Genomic DNA, 25,542 nt, shown 5'->3' with positions numbered 1-25,542 from the left:
ATTTCATGAAAGATWGATTTTTATAGTAATTTATTTTGAATTTGGCGCGCTGCATTTTTACTGGCTTTTGGCCAAGTGGGACGTTAGCGTCCCACATATCCCAGAGAAGTTTGAACAGAGAAACGGTATCAACGGTGAGTTGAATGCCTGTTCTTGAGTCAGCTCAGCTGTCCTACAACACAATATTCTATAACTGGCAAGTTTTGTCTCGTCTCGTCTCTTCTTATGTCTTCTGTTAGATCTTTCACGGGGGACAAATTCCAGAACRACTAATATAGTGTAGGCTACATGTGGACATTGCACAAACATCATCCTGCTTGAGTGTTATAAACAAAAAACATCTATGAGCGTAATTGTGTAACAAAGACAAAAATGTTATGCTGTAAATATCATATCAATGTGCTTATAAAGATAGTATGTAAACACTTACCAAGCAAATAAAAATAAGGTGTGTATAGAGTACAACTTCAGCTATCTAACATAAATAGAATGGCATTCTATTTGTCAATTTTTCCAAATCTTGTGGATTTGGCTGTCTAACCACACACTGTCATGCACAGCTCTCGGGTGAGGTTAAGTCTTCAAATCTCCAGTGGGTGAAATCCCTTCCATATAATCTATGTAAAGTATTAGAGGTTATAGACCTGTGCAGTCAGGAGGCAGGAGCGGTGGAGTGCATGACACTTCATTCTGGATATGACAGAGTTTGCCTTAGCCCATTGGCTAAGGCAGAGGCCAGTAATCAGCAACTACAGGCAAATGTGTGATGCAGGAGGATGGCACTCTTCTCATACCACTCTGTAGTAGTGGTGACTCGTCATTCTCTGCCCCACCTGTTTTGAGCCCCACAGTCCAAACCGACTTGCCAAAGCTATAGTTTGTCAACAAGAAATTTGTGGAGTGGTTGAAAAACGAGTTTTAATGACTCCAACCTAAGTGTATGTAAACTTCCGACCTTAACTCATATATATCACAATTCCAGTGGGTCAGAAGTTAACATACACTAAGTTAACTGTGCCTTTTAAACAGCTTGGAAAATTCCAGAAAATTATGTCATGGCTTTAGAAGCTTCTGCTAGGCTAATTGACATCATTTGAGTCAATTGGAGGTGTACCTGTGGATGTATTTCAAGGCCTACCTTCAAACTCAGTGCCTCTTTGCTTGACATCATGGGAAAATCAAAAGAAATCAGCCAAGACCTCAGAAAAAAAWTTGTAGACCTCCACAAGTCAGGTTCATCCTTGGGAGCAATTTCCAAACTCCTGAAGGTACCACGTTCATCTGTACAAACAATAGTATGCAAGTATAAACACCAATGAACCAAATCAATCCCAGAACAACAGCAAAGAACCTTGTGAAGATGCTGGAGTAAACAGGTGCAAAAGTACCTATATCCACAGTAAAACGAGTCCTATATCGACATAACCTGAAAGGCCACTCAGCAAGGAAGAAGCCACTGTTCCAAAACCGCCATAAAAAAGCCAGACTATGGTGTGCAACTGCACATGGGGACAAAGATCTTACTTTTTGGAGAAATGTCCTCTGGTCTGATGAAACAAAAATAGAACTGTTTGGCCATAACGACCATCTTTATGTTTGGAGGAATTAAATGTCAGGAATTGTGAAAAACTGAGTTTAAATGTATTTGGCTAAGGTCTATGTAAACTTCCGACTTCAACTGAATATCCTTGAGTTAATAAAGCCGCATTCAAACATAGTCGCTTTCTTGTTTTCTTGAGTAAGGCAGCTCCAAAATGCAGGTGTTTCAGCCTAGCTCAGTGCTTTCTGTGGTGGTGGGGCAAGCCAGCAGAAAATAGGAGCATTGCGCCGTGATTGGCTCAGTGTTCTGTCTCTCATGGGGACACTATGTCAGGGGGACACTAAGTCCTTAGTAAGGGTAGACATTGAAAATGTAAGCCCTTTGGACCCTGCCATATAGTTACATTACAAGTGCCCAAGAAGGCTGAAGGTCTTTGGCCACAGATAAAATMACGTCAAATCACGTTATATGTGCAGTACAGTAGCTTTGACTGGACTGATCATGTCAACATCTTACTTTCAAAATCTTAGCTAGCAGTCATCATCATGAATCAAGTCGACAATCTACTGGCAAATCCTTTTTAATCCTTGTCATATGCAGAGAAATAATGAGAAAGAGAAATGATCAATAAAACGTATCGGTGCTCATCGGCCATTGGACATAAACGTTACACAACAAGTTGGAAATCGCAAATTCAACAATGAGTGGTTTGGAAGGAAATCGGTGAACGTGGCTAGCATTGCAAATGGGAAGTCGGGAATAAACGAGCTCAGACTGGGAAAAAACGTTTTGAACGGTCATCCAACTCAGAATGGTAAATCTGGCCTTTTTCTCTTTGATGACAAAACCACCGTGCCACATTCCTGTTCAAGTGAGCAAATCACAACAAGGTGAGTCCAAAAATGTCTTATATGCTTCTGCATAAATTATGTAATATGCCTGGAAGATATGTATACTGTATCTAAGAAAGTATTACTACGTGTATGTTGTGTAGTAAGCTGTTAGTAGCCCATGTGCCTCACCCTAAAAATGTGGTCTATTTTCAGCTCTTCATTTTTCCTAACGTTACTGTTCTGACTCGGTGGTGCACGTGTAGCCTATAACCTGTTTTTGAGAAATGTCATCATCGAATATTGTAAGAGTGTCACGACTTCCMCCGAAGTCGGCTCCTCTCCTTGTTCGGGCGGCGTTCGGCGATCGWCGTCACTGGCTTTCTAGCCATCGCCGCTCCATTTTTCATATATCRATTTGTCTTGTCTTGTTCCATACACACCTGGTTTTAATTTCCCCAATCAATCTACTTGTATTTAACKCTCTGTTTCCCATCATGTTTTGTGTGTAATTGTTTCATGTTATTGTGGTGTTATATTACMCACTTTACTTTTGTTATGTTCCGTGTTTTGAGCGCGTTTGATTTATGTAGTGCTCTCGTTTTTGGAACTAAAATAAAAGTGTGCCTGTTTACATCACTCTACTCTCCTGCACCTGACTTCGCCTCTAATACACCCGTTGACAGAATTACACACCTCTAATGGAGTCAGCAGGAGCAGGTAACCCGATTAGAGGAGTCGAGGAGCGCGTCCAGGAACATTCGGCCATGTTACATCATCTTGGTGCCATGATGGATCGCGTTGTCCAGACCATGGACCGCTGGGAGAGACAGGAAGTCTCTCCAGTGCCTCGACCAGCACAACCGGGGTTACCTCTACCCGTTCCATCCGGAGAGAATTCCAGTGGGATGCGTCTCTCCCTTCCCAGAAGTATGATGGAACGGCAGCACYGMGCCAGGGATTCTTGTTACAACTGGACCTCTACCTGGCCACTGTGCACCCAGCTCCCTCGGGAGGGGAGAGTGGCCGCTCTCGTCTCCTGCCTCACAGGAAGAGCGCTGGAGTGGGCAAACGCCGTGTGGAGAGAAGGAGACACGGCGCCAGACCACTTCGGGGAGTTCACCCGTCGCTTCCGGGRCGTCTTCGACCATCCACCTGAGGGCAGAGCGGCAGGGGAAAGGCTCTTCCATTTGAGGCAGGGGACGAGGAGCGCCCAGGACTTCGCCCTGGAATTCCGGACCTTTGCCGCCGTAGCAGGCTGGAACGACAGGGCCCTCATCGACCACTATCGATGCAGCCTACAAGAGGACGTCCGACGTGAGCTGGCCTGTAGGGATGCCACCATTTCCTTTGACCAACTGGTGGATTTGTCCATCCGGTTGGATAACCTGATGGTCATCCGCGGAAGTCCAGAGGGGCCTCTGTCGGTTCCATCGTCCAGCACCCCCACTCCGGTGCCCATGGAGTTAGGAGGGGCTGCTCATAGGGAGATTGGAGGAGGAGCCATCACGTGCGCCATCTGTGGGCGCAGAGGTCACACTGCCGGTCGGTGCCGTGTTGGTTCCTCTGGGAGTRGAGGCAACAGGCAGGGCACTCTGGCGTCACCCCAGGTGAGTTTGCACCACACTCATATAGAGTCCTCTGTTGATCAACTGTTTGTGCCTGTTTGTTTCCTTGAGTTTTCCCCACATTCCCAGCATAAGGCGCTCGTCGATTCAGGCGCAGCTGGGAATTTTATCGACAGAGCATTAGCCATTAGGTTAGGGATCCCCATTTTTCCTATAGTTAGACCCATCCCGGTACACGCTCTAGATAGTTGACCATTAGGGTCCGGGATAATCAGGGAGGCCACCATCTCCTTGGCCATGGTTATGCAGGAGGATCATGAGGAGAGAATCAATCTCTTCCTCATTGACTCTCCTGCGTTTCCTGTGGTAGTAGTCCTTCKCTGGTTGGCTCTGCATAACTCCACTATTTCCTGGCAACAGAGGGCTCTCACGGGGTGGTCGCGAGAGTGCTCAGGGAGGTGTGTAGGGGTTTCCGTTGGTGCTACCACGGTGGAAAGTCCAGACCAGGTCTCCACCATGCACATCCCCCCAGAATATGCTGATTAGGCTCTCGCCTTCTGTAAAAAGAAGGCAACTCAATTACCACCTCATCGACGTGGGGGATTGTGCAATAAATCTCCAGGCAGACGCTGCGCTTCCCAGGAGTCACGTGTATCCCCTGTCGCAAGCGGAGACGGTGGCTATGGATACATATGTGTCTGAATCCCTGCGTCAGGAGTACATTCGGCCCTCTACTTCGCCCGCCTCCTCGAGTTTCTTTTTTGTGAAGAAGAAGGATGGAGGTTTACGCCCGTGCATTGACTATAGAGGTCTCAATCAAATCACGGTGAGGTACAGTTACCCGCTACCTCTTATCGCCAAGGCGATTGAGTCAATGCATGGGGCGTGCTTCTTCACGAAACTGGATCTCAGGAGTGCATATAACCTGGTGCGTATCAGGGAGGGAGACGAGTGGAAGACAGCGTTCAGTACCACCACAGGGCATTATGAGTACCTCGTCATGCTGTATGGGTTGATGAATGCTCCATCAGTTTTCCAATCCTTTGTAGACAAGATWTTCAGGGACCTGCACGGGTAGGGTGTAGTGGTGTATATCGATGACATTCTGATTTACTTCGCTACACGCGCCGAGCATGTGTCCTTGGTGCGCAAGGTACTTGGACGACTGTTGGAGCATGACCTGTACGTCAAGGRCGAGAAATGCCTGCTCTTTCAGCAGGCCGTCTCCTTCCTAGGGTATCGCATTTCCACATCAGGGGTGGAGATGGAGAGTGACCGCATTGCAGCCGTGCGTAATTGGCCGACTCCCACCACGGTAAAGGAGGTGCAGCGATTTTTAGGGTTTGCCAATTACTACCGGAGATTTAACCAGGGTTTTGGCCAGGTTGCTGCGCCCATTACCTCACTGCTGAAGGGGGGTCCTGTAAGGTTGCAGTGGTCGGCTGAGGCGGACAGGGCTTTTGGGCAGCTAAGAGATCTGTTTACTTCGGCTCCAGTGCTGGCCCATCCAGATCCCTCTTTGGCATTCATAGTGGAGGTGGACACGTCCGAGACTGGGATAGGAGCCGTGCTCTCACAGCGCTCGGGCACGCCACCGAAACTCCGCCGAAACTCCGCTCCGTTTGATTTATGTAGTGCTCTCGTTTTTGGAACGGTGCAGGAGAGTACATCACTCTACTCTCCTGCACCTGACTTCGCCTCTAATACACCCGTTGACAAAGAGCTTTCATTGCCTGCTTATATGCTCCCTTTATTTATCCTACGGTTCTGACGTGGTGTACAGGGAAAATACTGTAAGAGCAGCCCATGTTCTGCATTCTGTCAATGTACATTTCAAAAGTGCTGAACACATAGTTATATTGACTACTTTCATCTTAGCTTGCTCATTAATGTCTTAATCAAAATTACGGAATGCCTCTTATCCGCTCATCGTTCCCTTATGCCATAGTTTGTACATCTCAAATTTCCGTAGGAACCACATTTGTTTAAGCAAGTCAGCCATATCAGCTATGTTTTAAAAAAAGMCAGTAAACGAAGCTGAATGAACTGTTTCGCTGCCAGACAAGACTCTGCTGATAGCCAGATGTAGCGGTGGTAAGGATTCACTCCATTGTGCTGGAAAGAAAGCTCTGCTGTTGGGACAGCTTTATGTAGGCCCAAACCGTTTGTGCGCACCGCTTGTCACCATTATAGTGAAATGAATGCATTGTTTTATTGTGTAGTGGCTTTGCTGGCATGCATCCCCAATTTTTGGGGGGAGTTTGCCCCTCCAAGCTTTACATGCTAAAATCGCCGCTGCTCTCTACGCTACTAACCAATTCATAGCTTCCTCCAGGAGGAAGCGTTGTATCATCAGTAGCCTACAGAGTAATATGAGAAGAATGCAATTGCTAAACTTATGTAGATATATAAACAAAGTGTTTTGATAACTTTCAAGTGTGGCAGTTCCACACTTCACATAATACAGTAGAAGCAGTGTTCTGKTAATATATCAATGTGCAAATATTATACCTTCCTGTATGCTGTACCTTTTGYTTACTGGCCCAACGCTCTTAACCACTAGGCTACCAGCCACAATGACATCAGTCACATCAACCTGACGTGTTCTCACCTCGTCATGGTAAGGTTGTATACTGGTCGTAAGATTACTTTTTCAAACACTTCTATTTAACAACCAGATAAATACATATTTACCTAGTTGTAATCTGGTTATGTGACACCCCCTCAACATCTCCTCAAACTGAAACTTTTTAACCGGAAAATAAAGTTTTTATGATGTTCCAAGCCCCATTTTGCCTGCTGGGACTATATATTAACTCCAAACCTCAGGTGTCACCTGAAATCCCATGGGAAAGAGACTTGACTAAATGTTATTCTCTGTGAAGTCTCCACCCATGTCATAGAATATGTAGTCTATATACAGACAGCCCCCTCATTCGCAATGTCTTGCATAACTGACATCATCAGCCATGCACAGCATCTCCCGAATAAAACATACATTAATGGAGTTTTATATTCAACTAAAGCCAGTCAAGATGAAAATCTTGCCCTAGGGTTAGGCTAGCGGATCTTCATCTCACTTCGTCACAGTGTCTAACAATTAAGAATGAATATCATTGATTTCCAGTAAGCTACATTTTTTAGAAATGATGTATTTTCAACATCAAAACTGTCACCAATTTTGCCCATAGGTTTGTTGTTCACGTCAAAATGAAGGTGTTCAGTTGCCTTACTGTAAACGTTTTTGTTTTGATCATWTTCTATGTTTCAATGCCAAACTGTAATTCAGACAAACACTTGTGACGTTCAAATAATGAATTCATATTGACAGAGAACACTGATGGGTTTGATCATTTACTTGTTGCATGAATAAACTCAAACACCCTTTTTCATGACAAAATTTAAATCAATTAGTAATACATTTCCATTCCGTCTTGTGTACTGCTACTAACTGTAAATTATGTGAAAATATACAGAAGTATGTGCTTTATTAATAAACCAATAGGATATTTATGTCCTGGATATCAAATTCCTTATGAAAATGCAATCAAAGGAAAAGTAAGCAAGAAACTACATTAATGCATCGACACAAACATAAAGCAAATATATGCATGCAAGCACACACACTTACTAACACACTCGTTCACACAAAATGAAAATAAGTAACTTTTGATTTTAAAAAATGTCCCTGGAGTAATAGCCTAAATAATGCCACCAACTCCCTTTCCTTCTCTACTCGCTCTCTCTCTCTCTGTATGTCCCTCTTATTCCCTCCCCTCTCTCTCCCTCCCCTCTCTCTCACACACACACTCCTCTCTCCCTCCCACCCTCCCCTCTCACTCAAACGCTCTCTCTTATTCCCACTCCTCTCTCTCTATCTTCCCTACCTCTCCTTTCCTCCCTCTCCTCTCTCTGTCCATGGTATGTCCTGCAGTCTCTCTTCTGCACTTGCAGCAGTGCTCATATTGTCACTTATCTAAATGGGATCTTGGCCTCGCTATCTGATACAGGCAGACAGGAGGTGAGAGCTTCCCGGTTTCCTCCTCTCTCCCTCCTCCATATTTGTTTTCCAAAACAGGGATATGTTGTCTACAGTCACAGCGTTTGCCTAAGATGCTTTCGTGTCCCCCGCGTTCAGCTGAGAAACAGGACCCATCATAGAGCCACAGAGATAGCAGCAACCATTTTTTTATGACACTAATATCAAGTGCGTGGATCCTGCAGGAGCAGAGATTCTTATTGCGTTAATGCACAAGTCAAAGATAAAGATGAGACGGAAATCAAGTGCCTCCAGATTTCTATTCAGTCCCTCCAGGATTCCGCGATTCTGAGATAGCATTTTTGTTTGCTAAATCAACAATTCCCTGCATATTGTGCGAGGCTCTTGGACATTTTACCGAGCACCACACTATTTCTGCATAAACCAGTAAAATCATTGCAATATTATAGCATAAAAGTGCAATATTATAGCATCGCAGCGCAAAAAGAGAGCTCTGCACATTTACTGCATAATATGTTTCATTCAAGCCATACGTCAACAAACTAATTGGACAAAATCATTGCATATTGCCATGCAAAATGTCAGAATTGGCACATCTAAATAAAGCATTTATGCCCGCAAATATCACAGAAAATCCCACACGGAATCCTGGAGGGACTGGCTAATGAATGCCACAGTGTGAATGCCATTACGTTGCATGAGTGCCTCCTTTCATACCGTTAGAGGAGATCATCTTTATACGGCACATATTTAGACTATGGTTTATACAAAGTAGCCTTTTGTGGGGGTTTTCTAATTCAGCAGCAATACATGAATGTATGGTAATTGGGCACCAGCTCCACCAGCACTCCAATGCCATTTGCTAGATAGAACAAACGCTTGAGCTCTTGTGAAACATTTGTTCCATTTGCACACACAGACACAAACACACCCTCCCTTTAAGAAAAACAGACTTACGTGTTCTGAAGCGGTGGTGTGGGCGTGTGGCTGGACCTTTCACAGAGCGTCCAGGGTTCCAGCGCCCGGTGGGCTTGGCTGGGGGAGATGGCGGAGAAGTGGGCGATTGCACCTTGGTTGTGGCTTTGGTAGTTGTTGATGTTGGACTAGGTCGTGAGTTCGGGGGGTCCTTATCCTTACGACCGTTTCCCGTGTTGCCGTTCTGCTGTACCGTGGTGCTGTGCGGTGTCACCTCTTTACCCCCGGGCAGGACAAGTCGAGTGGTGCGGGTAGTGGTGGTGGTGCCCATCACGTGGGTGCCACTGCCGATCCGGTTGTGGAGGTGTGGGGCCGAGTGGTTGGAGGGCGGCACAAATCGAGTTCTCGGGGCTGGGGCCGTGCCATCGGACGCTAGAGGGTTGGTAGTGGAAGTCGTGGTCATAGTGTCTGGTCGCTTGGGCAGGGCGCTGGGTTCATAGAGAAAGATGGGATCCTGCCCTATGCCCTTGGCATCCACAAGGTCTGTGGGCAGATAGTCTTGAATGGAGCCCACTACAATCCATTTAAGCAGCATTAGACTGAGGCCAAGGCCCACAAAGCCCATCACCAAGGGCACCGCACACAGCCAGGTCTGCTGGCGGGACCACATGGCACAGGGCCCACAGCGAAGAGGCCCCGGGGCCCGAGGAGAGGCCTGTTCGTCCCCGGGTTCCTCCAGGGTCATGGCCCCCAGAGTGCTCGTTCCTGAGTGCTCACTCATCCTGCCGATGCCGTCAAAGTTCAGGGGTCAAACCGGAGGCCCAATGACAAAAGGGCATGAACGAGACAGGGGATGGGGAACAGAACCAACAGTGGGCATCTTACCAATGCACCCACACAAAATGTCTACATTTATACCCACACACACATAGACACAAGAGGGCACCCACAAACACGTACAAGTAATTACAAGCCAAGTAGCTCACGAGGATGCACACGTAAGCAAATATACACTCCCTCTGGCGCAGAGCTAGCTAAGTACACACACAAACAAACACACAAACAAACAGACACACAGGTTGGACATGGATAGGTGAGGGTGCTGAACGGAGGGGGCGAGCCTCGCTGTAGTTAGGTGGTAACGAAACAACGGTAAATCCCAAGATACTTCACTCCCGTATGAGGAAAAAAGCTGAAGAAAAAGGTAGGCAGGAGGACATCGATCCACGGTGTGGCAAGCTTCAGACCATAGCTGTAAATCCTGTGTGTGTGTCAATGAGAAACAAACCTCCTCTGCGGCGCCAACTCACTGCTTTTCAATGGCACTRTGATCCACGGCCCTCGATTCCTTTTCCTCTGTGGCTTTGGAAGGGTTGCCCTCTTTTTATTTCTCAGGTGTTTTATATAGGCTCCAGTCCAGGGGCTTCCTCTACAGTCTTCTTCCCTGCCTTTGGTCAGCCTCCCCCTTGCTGTCCTTCCAGGCAGCCCTGTGCAGCGTTGTTTCAGCTGTAGTGGTGAATGGTAATCCTGCATGAAGAGAGCCAGTGGAACTGGAGAGAGAGTGGGGGAGAGGATCTGTCGGGATGTGGCTGGTGGGGCGGAAGAGGTGGGGGGTAAATCCAACTGATCCCCATCCAATCCCTTTCCCCTCAGATCTCCCGGACTGTCCGTCTTTCTCCAGCTGTCTGTCCACCGCCTGTCATTGTGGTAGAAAAATATGAAAGCCTTGGCTGCTTGTTTGCTACATCAGTCCGCTACATTCCCACATTGCCGACGGAGGTGAGAGTGGGAGAGTGAGCGACAGAAAGGGAAAGAGAGAGAGCAAGAAAGAGGAGGGGAGGGGGAAGAGTGCTGCTCTGAAAAACTGATGCGGCTGCTGTTCTTGAAGGCTGCCTACTGGGAGAGATAGAAAGATTTGCTCACTCCGCTGTGAGTGATGTGGGCTCCACGGCTCCCGACCAGCGCTTTCCTCCCTTTCACTCACAGCAGGATTCCAGACTGACAAACAACAACTGCCCCATCCCTTCACCGACACACTGCATGCGTGCGCCCTTGTAAGCTTTTGCTTGTGAAAGCGAGACAGAGGCAGAGACCACACTGCCTTCCCTATCACTGTTAAATGAGAGAGAGGGAGAGAGAGAGTGAGAGAGAGAGAGAGGAGGCAGAGATTCTGGGAGTAAGCTCTGCAGCAGCAGCAGCAGCATAGACAAGGCGCACAACACACCGTGTGGAGGAGAGAAGAGCTGCCACAGACACACCCCAGGAAACAGAGAGAGGGAGGGACGGAAGAAGTGGAGGAGGAGAGAGAGAGGTAGTGAGGTGCTACATTCCCCCGATCTAACACCAGCAGTGCGGGAGAGAAACAAACCAAACATTGGGCTCATCATTTATGGGTGGGTTAAAGCCTCCTTCAACCTTATCTTAAGTATTTTTTGTATTTTCTTAGGATCCCCATTAGCTGTTGTTGAAGCAGCTGCTGCTCTTTCTGGGATCCACAAAACACATAAAACATGACATAATACAGAACATCAATAGAGAAGAACAGCTCAAAGATTGAACTACACAAATATAAAATAACTAACGTCCTACTGACACAGGACTGAGAGAAATAGAGATACCCATTACTCTAGGCCTACATCCAAATACATTAATATATTACATATATTCTATTTACATTCAGTGGCATCTATCAGTTACACGCATACATACTTCAGTAAATATACATATGCCTACAAGTTATGTAGGTCAYATAGGGAAGAGGCATTGTGCTGTGACGTGTTGTTTTATTTGCTTTTAAGCTAATTTGGTTGTTTACTTGAGTAATTTGAGATGGAAGGGAGTTCCATGTGATCATGGCTCAATCATGCAGTCAGTCTCTCCTCTACTTTGAGCCAAGAGACACTTGCATGCCTACTGTTGACAGCTGTGTGTACATTGAAGGGCCAGACGTGCTGCTCTGTTCTGGGCCAGCTGCAGCTTTCTAGGTCCTTCTTTGCAGCACTTGACCATATCACTGGGCAGTAGTCAAGATTAGATCAAACAAATGCCTGCAGGACTTGTTTGGTCGACTGTTGTGTTAAATATGCTGAGACAAACCTCTYAAATCAAAATCAAATAAKAWWWWWTTTGTTACATGCGCCGAATACAAAAGGTTACCAAGAAATGCTTACTTACAAGCBCTTAACCAACAACTCAGAGTTTTTTTTWAAAGTAAGCAAGAAAATATTAGCAAAAATAATAATAAAATATTTAATATACTAAAGTAAAACAAGTAACACAATAAAATAAATATAACAAGGCTATATATAGGGGGTACCAGTACCGAGTCCATGTACGGGGGTACAGGTTAGTCAAGGTAATAGGTACAGTTGAAGTCGGAAGTTTATGTACACCWTAGCCAAATACATTTAAACTCAGTTTTTCACAATTCCTGACATTTAATCCAAGTAGAAATTCCCTGTTTTAGGTCATTTAGGARCACCACTTTATTTTAAGAATGTGAAATGTCAGAATAATAGTAGAGAAAATGATTTATTTCAGCTTTTATTTCTTTCATCACATTCCCAGTGTGTCAGAAGTTTACATACACTCAATTAGTATTTGGTAGCATTGCCTTTAAATTGTTTAACTTGGGTCAAACGTTTCGGGTAGCCTTCCACAAGCTTCCCATAATTAGTTGGGTGAATTTTGTCCCATTCCTCCTGACAGAGTGTCACGCCCTGACCTTAGAGATCCTTATTTATTCTCTATGTTTGGTTAGGTCAGGGTGTGACTCGGGTGGGAGAATCTAMGTTTTCTATTTCTTTGTGTTTTTGGCTGAGTATGGTTCCCAATCAGAGGCAGCTGTCTATCGTTGTCTCTGATTGAGGATCATATATAGGTTGTCATTTTCCYTTTGGGTTTTGTGGGGAGTTATTTTCTGTTTAGCTGTTTTTGTTGCCTGACAGAACTGTGCYCTTCGTTTTTTCTACTTTGTTATTTTGTTGCGGTGTTCAGTTTATTAAAAATCATGAACGCCTACCACGCTGCACCTTGGTCTCCTTCTTCATCCAACGAGTGCCGTTACACAGAGCTGGTGTAACTGAGTCAGGTTTTTAGGCCTCCTTGCTCGCACACGCTTTTTCAGTTCTGCCCACAAATTTTCTTTAGGATTGTGGAATTTTCCAAGCTGTTTAAAGGCACAGTCAACTTAGTGTATGTAKAATTCTGACCCACTGGAATTGTGATACAGGGAATTATAAATTAAATCATCTGTCTGTAAACAGTTGTTGGAAAAATACCTTGTGTCATGCACAAAGTAGATGACCTAACCGACTTGCCAAAACTATAGTTTGTTAACAAGAAATTTGTGGAGTGGTTGAAAAACAAGTTTTAATGACTCCAACCTAAGTGTATGTAAACTTCCGACTTCAACTGTACATGTAGGTAGGGTTAGAAGTTATGGAGCCTTTTGGATCTAGATTTGGTGCTAAGGTACTGCTTGCCGTGCGGTAGCAGAGAGAACAGTCTATGACTTGGGTGACTGGAGTCTTTGACAATTTTTAGGGCCTTCCTCTGACACCACCTGGTATAGAGGTCCTGGATGGCAGGAAGCTTGGCACCAGTGATATACTGGGCTGTACGCGCTACACTCTGTAGTGCCTTGCGGTCGGATGCCAAACATTTGCCATACCAAGAGGTGATGCAACCAGTCAGAATGCTCTCGATGGTGCAGCTGTAGAACTTTATGATGAACTGAGGACCCATGCCAAATCTTTCCAGTCTCCTGAGGGAAATAGGCATTGCCGTGCTCTCTTCATGACTATCTTGGTGTGTTTGGACCGTGATAGTTTGTTAGTGATGTGGACACAAAGGAAATTGAAGCTTTCGACCCGCTCCACTACATGGGGGCGTGCTCGGCCCTCCTTTTCCTGTACTCCAAGATCAGCTCCTTTGTCTTACTAACGTTGAGGAAGAGGTTGTTATACTAGCACCACAATGCCAGGTCTCTGACCTCCTCCCTATAGGCGGTCTCATCGTTGTCGGTGATCAAGCCTACTCCCGGTTTTGTCTGCATACTTAATGATGGTGTTGGAGTTGTGCAATGGCCACACAGTCGTGGGTAAATAGGGAGTACATGAGGGGAATAAGCACGCACCCCTGAGGGGCACCCGTGTTGAGGATCAGCGTGMCAGATGTGTTGTCACCTACCCTTACCACCTGGTGGCGGCCCATCAGCTATTTTCATAAGAGATGGTGGAAGAAACATTATCTACCAATAAGTTACAAGCAACGCGAAAAAACAAACAGAATAGCAGTTTGTTAGGAGCCCGTAAAACGGCAGCAGCATCCCCTCCGGCGCCATTCTGCAGTCCCCATCTTTTCAACATTCTAATCAATATGCCTTGACCCTGACAATTTACAGTCTAAGGTGAAACCAAGAAGTTTAGTCTCCTCAACTTGCTCAACAGCTACATCATTCATTACCAGACTCAGCTGACGTCTAGAACATAAAGAATTATTTGTACCAAATACAAAGCTTTTAGTTTTAGCTATYTTCAGAACTAGTTTATTACTAGCTATCCATTCTAAAACTGATTTCACTTGCTGTGGTTGCTGAGGTGTATAATGTTGAATCATCAGCGTACATAGACACATAGGCTTTGTTTAAGGCTAGTGGTAGCTCATTAGTAAAAATAGAGAAGAGTAGAGAGCCAAGACAGCTCACTTGCGGAATACCACACTTTAGATGTTTTACATTAGGGAGTGAATGTTAGTTATTATGGAGAATGTCGGACTTCCCTGAKATGAAAATGGATGAACTTCCAATTCAGCAAAATATATTTGACCTAAACGCTCCCTGAATGCTTAAAAAAAACAAGTGACCCTCCCCTATACCTAATATTATAATTAAAACAAAGTAAATAGCAGAGAACACGTCTACCGTTACCCACACTTTTAGACAGACCAGAGCCTTAGATATGCAGTTTTAGAAACAGTTTTTCATCCTGAAAGCATTACATGGCGACGCAGGAATTTTGATAGCACACAGGGCTGCGTACCCAAAAGTTGTGGGTTCGCAGACCACCGTAGACAGGAGTAGGGGTGGAAAAATCTTATTTCTAGTAAAAGCATTGCATGAATCTATCATCGTATTTGGAGGGCTGAGAAAAAAAWYRKTTTTACAAAAATGTCATGCAATTCCACGTCCCTTACATATTAGCGGAATCTTTTTTTAATACCACACAAATTACCAAAATTACTGGCTAAGAACGGACAGAGAGATAGGCCTATGTGTTCATCTTATCATATCACTCCAATGCCAAATCAGTGAGTCTTGTTCACAATGAAACTGTCCCTGATTGCAAACAATAAAATCTGAGACATCATAAGGAATATGAGTATGGTACTTTCAAAAGTTAGGCCTACCTTTCCAACGCAGACAGAGTAGGCCTACAGACGCAGAAAAATGTTGCTGCTGGCTACTCTTCTTCTGTTGCGTAACGCAACGAGAGAAGGGCAAAAATGTTTCCCTAAAAGCCGTCTGGGTATTTTACAGCTTGTTACTAGCATAAAACATTGCGGACCAAAGCACTGTTATAGATCACACTATACAGTGCATTCGGAAAGGATTCAGAACCCTTGATTTTTTCAACATTTTGTTACATTACAGCCTTTTTCTAAAACGGATTATATTGTCATTTTCCCTCATCAATCTACACACAATACCCCATAATTGCCATGCCCTGACCTTAGAGATCCTTTAAATTCTCCTTTTGGTAGGTCAGGGTGTGACTAGGATGGGAAATCTATGTTTATATTTCTTTGTTGGCCGAGTATGGTTCCCAATCAGAGGCAGATGTCTATCGTTGTCTCTGATTGGGGATCATACTTAGGCAGCCCTTTTTCCCACCTTCAGTTGTGGGATCTTGTCTTTTTGTGTTGCAGGTGTTGCACTCCTAGCTTTACGTTCGTTGAGTTGTTTATTGTTTTTTGGTGGAACATTTAATATTAAAGAAAATGTATGCCTACCACGCTGCACCTTGGTCTTCATTTAACGACGGACGTAACAATAATGACAAAGCAAAAACAGCTTTTTTAGAAATGTTTGCAAATGTGTATATATATATACAAATAAATAAATATACATTACCGGTCAAAAMGTTTAGAACACCTACTCATTCAAGGGTTTTTCTTTATTTTTACTATATTGACTATAAAATAACACATATGGAATCATGTAGTAACCAAAAATATGTTAAACAAATCAAAACATTTTTTATATTTGAGATTCTTCAAATAGCCACCCTTTGCCTTGATGACAGCTTTGCACACTCTTGGCATTCTCTCAACCAGATTCACCTGGAATGCAAATGCTGAGCACTTGTTGGCTGCTTTTCCTTCACTCTACAGTTTGACTTATCCCAAACCATCTCAATTTCGTTGAGGTCAGGGGGATTGTGGAGGCCAGGTCCTCTGATGCAGCACTCCATCGATCTCCTTCTTGGTAAAATAGCCATTACACAGCCTTGAGGTGTGTTGGGTCACTGTCCTGTTGAAAAACAGGACAAAAATGATAGTCCCACTAATTGCTGCAGAATGCTCTGGTAGCCATGCTGGTTGAGTGTGCCTAGAATTCTAAATAAATCACAGACAGTGTCACTAGCATAGCACCCCCACAACATAACACATCTTCCTCCATGCTTTACGGTGGGAAATACACATGCAGAGATCATCCGTTCATCCACACTGCGTCTCACAAAGACACAGTGGTTMGAACCAAAAATCTCCAATTTGGACAATTTTCCACCAGTCTAATGTCCATTGCTCATATTTCTTGGCCCAAGCAAGTCTCTTCTTATTATTGTTGTCCTTTAGTATTGGTTTCTTTGCAGCAATTGGACCATGAAGGCCTGATTCACACAGTCTRCTCTGAATAGTTGATGTTGAGATGTGTCTGTTACTTGAACTCTGTGAAGCATTCATTTGGGCTGCAATTGCTGAGGCTGGTAACTGTAATGAACTTATCCTCTGCAGCAGAGGTAACTCTGGGTCTTCCATTCCTGTGGCGGTCCTCATGAGAGCCAGTTTCTTCATAGCACTTGATGGTTTATGCGACTGCACTTCAAGAAACTTTCAAAGTTCTTGAAATGTTCCGTATTGACTGACCTTCATGTCTTAAAGTAATGATGGACTGTCATTTCTCTTTGCTTAGTTGAGCTGTTCTTGCCATTATATGGACTTGGTCTTTTACCAAATAGGGCTATCTTCTGTATACCACCCCTACCTTGTCACAACATAACTGATTGGCTCAAACGCATTAAGAAGGGAAACAAATCCACAAATGAACATTTAAGAAGGCACACCTGTTAATTCAAATGCATTCCAGGTGACTACCTCATGAAGCTGATTGAGAGAATGCCAAGAGTGTGCAAAGCTGTCATCAAGGCAAAGGGTTGCTATTTGAAGAATCTCAAAATTAAAATATATTTTGATTTGTTTAACACTTTTTTGGTTACTACATGATTCCATATGTGTTATTTCATAGTTTTGATGTCTTCACTATTATCTACAATGTAGAAAATAGTAAAAAAAAAAATAATAACCCTTGAATGAATAGGTGTTCTAAAACTTTGACAGGTAGTGTATATATCACAGTTTCATAAGTATTCAGAACGTTTACTTTATTGAAGCACCTAGCAGCGATTACAGCCTTTTTGGGTATGACGCTACAAGCTTGTTCAAAGGCACTTGAATGTGCAAAAACTTTTGTCTTGCACATTGAATGGCACACATACACTATCCATGGCTCAATTGTCTCAAGGCTTAAAACTCATTCTTTAACTTCTAAAAGCCATTGGGGGGGGCCTACTAAGCTAACATATGGAATTGTTTTAAGATGGTCTACCATGGATCATTTAGCTATTTGATTTGGAATTTTAGGACCCCTTTAGAACTACAGCCCCGTCGATGTGAATGGGGGTGTGTTCGGCCCTCCTTTTCCTGTAGTCCACGATCAGCTTATTTATCTTGCTCACGTTGAGGGAGAGGTTCTTGTCCACCACACTGCCAGGATTCTGACCTCCTCCCTATAGTCTCATCGTTGTCAGTGATCAGTCCTACCACTGTTGTGTCGTCAGCAAACGTAATGAGGGTGTTGGAGTCGTGCTTGGCCACACAGTCATGGGTGAACAGGGAGAACAGGAGGGGACTAAGCATGCACCCCTGAGGGGCCCCCGTGTTGYGGATGAGCATGAGATGTGTTGTTGCRTACCCTTACCACCTGGAGGGCGGCCCGTCAGGAAGTCCAGGATCCAGTTGCAGAGGGAGGTGTTTAGTGATGAGCTTTGTGGGCAATATGGTGTTGAAGGCTGAGCTGTAGTCAATGAAGGAGCATTCTGACATAGGTGTTCCTTTTGTACAGGTGGGAAAGGGCAGTGTGGTGTGCGATTGAGATTGTGTCAACTGTGAATCTGTTGGGGCGGTATTTGAATTGGAGTGGCTCTATGGTTTCCGGGATGATGGTGTTGATGTGAGCCATGACCAGCCTTTCAAAGCACTTCATGGCTACTGACGTGAGTGCTACGGGGCGGTAGTCATTTAGGAAGGTTACCTTCGCTATCTTGGGCACAGAGACTATGGTGGTCTGCTTGAAACGTGTAGGTATTACAGACTCGGTCATGGAGAGGTTGAAAATATCAGTGAAGACACTTGCTATTTGGTCCGTGCATACTCTGAGTACACGTCCTGGTAATCCGTCTGGCCCCGCGGCCATGTGAATGTTGACCTGTTTAAAGGGCTTGCTCACATCGGCTATGGAGATTGTGATCACACASTCATCCGGAACAGCTGGTGGTCTAAAATGTATTAAATTGTTTTTTCCCCCTCATCAATCTACACACAATACCCAATAATGACAAAGCAAACACAGGCTTTTTTGAAATTTTTGCAAATGTATATATAAAATTAAAATAAACATAACATTTGCATAAATATTCAGACCCTTTACTTAGTACTTTGTTGAAGCACGTTTGGCAGCGATTACAGCCTCTAGTCTTCTCTCATTCTTCTCTGCAGATCCTCTAAAATTCTGTCAGGTTGGATGGGAACATCGCTGCACAGCTATTTTCAGCTCTCTCCAGGCTCTGGAAGAGTCCAGGCTCTGGAAGAGCCACTTGTCTCAGAGACTTGTCTCAGAGACTTGTCCCAAAGCCACTCCTGCGTTGTCTTGGGTGTGTGCTTAGGGTCGTTGTCCTGTTAGAAGGTGAACCTTTGTGTCACGACTTCCGCCGAAGTCGGTCCCTCTCCTTGTTCGGGCAGCGTTTGGAGGTCGACGTCACCGGCCTTCTAGCCACCGCCYATCCACTTTTCATTTTCCATTTGTTTTGTCTTTGTTTTACACACCTGATTTCAATCCCACAATTACTGTTTCATTATTTAACCCTCTGTTCCCCCATGGGTTTTTGTGAGTGATTGTTTATTGTATTGTTGGTCTGTGATGGTGTGCGTGTATTTGTTACTTTGTATATTTAAAATTTTGAGTAAAAGTACGTTGATTACTCATCTCTGCTGTCCTGCGCCTGACTCTCTACACCAGCCACACATAGGACCCATTACACTTTGCCCCAGTCTGAGGTCCTGAGCTCTCTGGAGCAGGATTTAATCAAGGATCTCGCTGTACTTTGATCCGTTTATCTTTCCCTCGATCCTGACTAGTCTCCCAGTCCCTGCCGCTGAAAAACATCCCCACAGCATGATGCTGCAACCACCATGCTTCACCATAGGGATGGTGCCGGGTTTCCTCCAGACGTGACGCTTGGCATTCAGGCCAAATAGTTAAATCTTTGTTTCATCATACCAGAAAATCTTGTTTCTCATGGTCTGAGAGTCTTTAGGTGCCTTTTGGCAAACTCCAAGTGGGCTGTCGTGACTTTTAATGAGGAGTGGCTTCCGTCTCGCAACTCTACCATAAAGGCCTGATTGACGGAGTGCTGCAGAGATGGTTGTCCTTCTGGAAGGTTCTCCCATCTCCACAGAGGAACTCTGGAGCTCTGTCAGAGTGACCATCAGGTTATTGGTCACCTCCCTGACCAAGGCCCTTCTCCCCCGATTGCTCAGTTTGGCTGGGCGGCCAAACTTGGTGGTTTCAAACTTCTTCCATTTAAGAATGATGGAGGCCACTGTGTTCTTGGGGACCTTCAATGCTGCAGAAATGTTTTGGTATCCGTCCCCAGATATGTACCTCGACACAATCCTGTCTCGGAGCTCTACAGACAATTCCTTTGACCTCATGGCTTGCTTTTTGCTCTGACATGCACTGTCAACTGTGGGACCTTATATAGACAGGTGTGTGCCTTTCCAAATCATGTCCAATCAGTTGAATTTACCACAGGTGGACTCCAATCAAGTTGTAGAAACATCTCAAGCATGATCAATGGAAACAGGATGCACCTGAGCTCAATTTCGAGTCTCAGAGCAAAGGGTCTGAATACTTAAGCAATTACATGTTTTATATACATTTGCAAAAATTATGGGGTATTGTGTGTAGATTGATGAGGTAAAAATGTATTTAATAAATGTTTAAATGCTGTAACATAACAAAATGTGGAAAAAGTCAAGGGGTCTGGAATCTTTCTGAATGCACTGTATATTGGGATAACTAAACAGTCTTGTAAGCATTTCATGAAATATTATATATTTCTTAAAGTATTTTTTTGTTTTTATATGTTGACTTGTAAAAACAATGTGAAACCTATAAGGAAAGCATTTKTTTTGTGGAAGTTATAMTGTCAGAACATTCTTATAATATTCATAGATGACTCATATGATTTATATATTTTGTCTCAAATATGTCATACCATATCTATGTAAGAAAATCATGTAGTCAATTGTGTTTGCTACATAAAGCATGTTAGCTAACACATAAACAAAAACACCACTGACATATAAAGCAAAACAATCACAATCTTACCAGATAATTTTTGTACAAATTCTTTTCTTCTGCCATACAAGATTCTTATTAGATTTGAATTGTTATTTTCCGTATGGTAATGTTTTTTMATTTTTTTATTCAAACATCCTCACATTTGTAAGCTAATGTTAGCATCACAAACACAAGATACTGATACTGTACCAACTAGGCTCACACTCATGGAATCAATGTTGTTTCCATGTAATTTCAATGAAATACAGTGGCTGTTTGGGATATTCCAAGTAAAGAGGAACACACAACGGTAGCAAACATAACACACCCACTTCAAACTCTTGTTGATTCTAGCATGAGGATGTGAAATTAGTAAGTTCAGCCCCCCTTTAACATATGTACTACTGGGGTTTCGTGAAAGTGTAACGATGTTAAGAACATACTGTAAGCTCACTCCACAGGTAGCTTGAAATGTTGCAGATGGAGCTATCCAATTGGATCCTTTCGTATAGCTCAATCAGTTAATAGGTTGACAAGGAGGGTGGTCACGTGTGTTTGCGAGCAGAGGATCACTAGTTTCAAGCCCAGAATGGAGCAGGGACGAAAGGAGGAAGCTATACTCTTAGCAGCACACTGGTTTCAAAAGCAGTAAGTTTTTTGGCTGCTACACAGGAAGCTTACCCAGACGGGTGTGTTCTTGGGTGCGAATTTGCACATTGAATTCTTGAAAATAGTAACAGAGCGTACTTTTATGTTGAGTGCTCGCAGAGCCACGCTACTCCCAGGTTTCATTTAAAACAATGGGAGCATCTCACATCTAGTAAAAGTTTTGCATCCAGTGTAATAGCCCAGTTAACTTCACTAGGGTAGGGTGCAGCGTTCGGAATTTTGGATGAAAAACATGCCCAAATTAACCTGCCTGCTACTCCGCCAGAAAAGCTAGAATAAGCATATAATTCATATATTTGGATAGTAAACACTGAAGTTTCTAAAACTGTTTGAAGGATGTCTGTGAGTATAACAGAACTCATATGGCAGGCAAAACAAAATCCAACCAGGAAGTGGGAAATCTGAGGTCTGTAGTTTTTCAACTCATTGCCTATCGAATATACAGTGTCTATGGGCTCATATTGGCTCACACTTCCTACGGCTTCCACTYGATGTCAACAGTCTTTAGAACCTTGTTTGAGGCTTCTACTCTGAAGTGGGGGCGAATGAGAGGGGTTTGAGTAAGGTCTCTCCCAGAGTGCCATGAGCTGACCACGCGTGTTCACGTGAGAGTAGGCTTGCGTTCCATTGAAATTCTAAAGACAAAGGAATTCTCCGGTTCGAACATTATTGAAGATTTATGTTAAAAACATCCTAAAGATTGATTCTATACATCGTTTGACATGTTTCTACGGACTGTAACGGAACTTTTTGACTTTTCGTCTGCACCTAGTGATCGCGCCTCATGAATTTTGATTACTGGGCTAAACGTGCYAACAAAAAGGAGGTATTTGGACATAAATTATGGACTTTATCGAACAAATCAAACATTTATTGTGGAACTGGGATTCCTGGGAGTGCATTCTGATGAAGATCATCAAAGGTAAGTGAATATTTATAATGCTATTTCTGACTTCTGTTGACTACACAACATGGCGGATATCTGTATGGCTTGGTTTTGTGTCTGAGCGCTGTACTCAGATTATTGCATGGTGTGCTTMTTCCGTAAAGTTTTTTGAAATCTGACACAGCGGTTGCATTAAGGAGAAGTGMATCTAAAATTCCATYCATAACAGTTGTATCTTTTAGCAATGTTTATTGTGAGTATTTCTGTAAATTGATGTTGAATTGAACATAACGCGCCAATGTAAACTCAGATTTTTGGATATAAATATGAACTTTACCGAACAAAACATACATGTATTGTGTAACAAGTCCTATGAGTGTGATCTGATGAAGATCATCAAAGGTTAGTGATTCATTTTATCTCTGTTTCTGCTTTTTGTGACTCCTCTCTTTGGCTGGAAAAATGGCTGTGTTTTTCTGTGACTTGGCTCTGACCTAGCATAATCGTTTGGTGTGCTTTCGTAGTAAAGCCTATTTGAAATTGGACACTGTGGCTGGATTTACAACAAGTGTATCTTTAAAATGGTGTAAAATACTTGTATGTTTGAGGAATTTTAATTATGGGATTTCTGTTGTTTTGAATTTGGCGCCCTGCAGTTTCACTGCCTGTTGAAGAGGTGGCGTCCCACATACCCGAGTGAGGTTAAGGGTCACTTCACTCAAAATAAAAATGTACAAGGTATTCCATTGTTTTTACTTGACCCAGATGCTAGTTCAGCCTTTGGAGGTTGAATCTATAAACCAATAACATACATATGTTTTGCACAAATTACTGTTTTTTAATAGTGACAGAGTGTTTGAAGGGGTGAATAATGTTTTGAAAATGTACCCAGTTGGGGTGAAAAACTGGGTCTCACATTAGAACTTTCATGTAAGAGACAGTTTGCATTTCAGTTTGCTAGTCTGCATTTCATAAATGAGTTGAAAAGACTAGGAAAGAGGCACATATTGCAAGAGGCCAAAATACAAAAAGAGATCCTTCACTGAGAAAACCATTACAATTGTGCTTTTTTACTTTTATACTGGGAAAGGTACATTGTTCAGATACCTTTGAATGATGGATGACTACGTATTGACCTTTGAGGGGCAAAAACGAACAACAACAAAGATAGTTAGATATGGTTCTGATTATAAGCCGTGTAAATGAGACCCACTGATTGAGAGATTGTGGAATGAAATTGATGTCTCTCAGCGATATGTTTACAGGGTAAAATGTGGCACAAGGAACTCCAGGGAAAGGCTCCGTAATGACAGTATGTTGATTTCAAAGGGATCTTCGAGCGCCTCTCGCTGAAGCCTTGCAGTGAGTAAACAATACCATCTGAGTCATCACTTGRATGAGCACATGCCTCTAACGAAACAGAATGATCATCTATACGCAGATACGAATATCCATAGAGCTGTCATTGTTTTTTGTCAGTCATTCCATTATTTATGATGATTAATAAAGAGAAACGCACCTCAGGGCGATGGGGAGTGTTTATTCTCCAAAGTATATTCATAATTGTGATTTATGAATTATCTGTTAAGGGGGAGGTGGGTAGCCCTGCAGATGCGACTCACCTGGTACACAGCGAGGGCGAGCTGTCTGAACAGCTGGTCTGGACAGGAGTCAGTTTGTTGGTGCAATATTCACACTAAAATTGGTCAAGCTTTGATTGGCTCAGTCAAAAGTTTAAAAAAATCTTCCTGGGGAGTTGAGACCTCTCGTTGTATGGATATTAATATACAACAGTTATATTGGAAGGGGGGGGGGGGCGAATATCGTAGGCTGTGGGGGCTGCTCATGTAGGTGTTTGAGTGATAAAGACACAGAGGAGAACCAATCAATAAAAAAACACAGCCCTCTTCATTATTGACGTATTGTGCATACAACATCAAGGAGACTTTCCAGACTCTGAAGTCAGGAAGACTTCGGCCTTGGTGTCAGCTAGACTAGGAAGCAAGGGTATAGGAGGACATATGAACATATCAAAAATTCATAAATGTGTTCTACAAACTTTAAGCCCTGCATGTTGATGACTTGATTGTTGAAGTTAACTGGGTGGATTAAACTTGGGGTCTAATTGTGAGTCTTAAATATGGATCCTTACGTAAGCCTGTCGAAGGGGCTTCACGTAAGGATATACTTCTCTCCAACCTGTCTCTTTTCTATACCTCCCCCTCCTCTTTCTCTGTTTCTTTACTCTCCCACACACTTTCATCCTCACACTCACCTCACATTGTTTCAATGTCATTTGTCAACCTATTGTGATGTGGAATATACATGGAAAACACATTTGGATTTGCAAAAAGTCTTCAACCAGTATTGTTTTCATCTCATTTCAACCAGCATTGTAAACATTGAAATTAACCTTTTCACACGTACCAACACATGGGTGTGATCATTCTACAGTGGTCCCTGTAGCYTATGATCAAACCTGTGTGATTAGAACGCTTATTTAGAGCGCTTATTTAGAGCGCTTATTTAGAACGGCCAATATCGAATGAGGCCAATATCGAATGACGCAACAATCAGCATTTGAGCTGGCCACACTGTTTTTTCAGAAACATTTTGCACAAACACTGTCCTTACAAAGTTATGTACAGAATGTGAGCAGTTAATTTTTTGGATGCAATGTTCAGACATTCACAGAAGTATCTACAGCATAACACAATCATACAAACTGAAAAAATGTAGGCTACATTTGTCCAAGCTCTAACTGAGGAAAGATTGAAGTAACACAAGCCATCATATTTTTATAACTCTCTGCTGACATAAACTACAATATGAATTAGCTAATAGCAATTATTATTGTTTTTAATCACATCARGGGTGAGCTCACCATTGATCGAAATAATTGAGWAAAACACTTTCTAGAAATAAAAAGTAATCCGACGATTGGTAGTTTCTGCGCGCCACCAGGCTGTTTTTTCTCACATACACCAAAGATAATAAGAGAAGACAAGYTGAGACGATTACGTGACACCAATAATGTATTGTATGTCAACAAACATGGCTCCACACATAGCTGGAATTAGCTTAGCTCATCATAATCAGTAGAACCTTCAAAAAAGTACAGTGGCTTGCGACAGTATTCACCACCCTTGGCATTTCTCCTATTTTGTTGCCTTACAACCTGTAATTAAATTACATTTTTGGCGGGTTTGTGTCATTGGATTTACACAACATG

General features: G+C 43.3%; 1 protein-coding gene across 1 annotated transcript in view; it reads right to left on the bottom strand.

Annotated features, from left to right (window-relative positions):
- Positions 1–11,005, bottom strand: part of nrg3b (neuregulin 3b) — a 412,760-nt gene extending 401,755 nt beyond the window's left edge. Inside the window, exon 1 of the mRNA XM_024008300.2 lies at positions 8,896–11,005. Coding sequence (XP_023864068.1) covers positions 8,896–9,634 — 739 coding nt within the window. The 5' untranslated portion in view covers positions 9,635–11,005. The remainder of the gene's footprint in view (positions 1–8,895) is intronic.
- Between the last annotated feature and the right edge of the window lie 14,537 nt (positions 11,006–25,542).

Source organism: Salvelinus sp. IW2-2015, linkage group LG18 (assembly GCF_002910315.2).
Source record: "Salvelinus sp. IW2-2015 linkage group LG18, ASM291031v2, whole genome shotgun sequence".
Lineage (NCBI taxonomy): Eukaryota > Metazoa > Chordata > Actinopteri > Salmoniformes > Salmonidae > Salvelinus > Salvelinus sp. IW2-2015.
The sequence above is the reverse complement of the archived record's forward strand: the minus strand, read 5'-3'. Positions and strand labels throughout refer to the sequence as shown.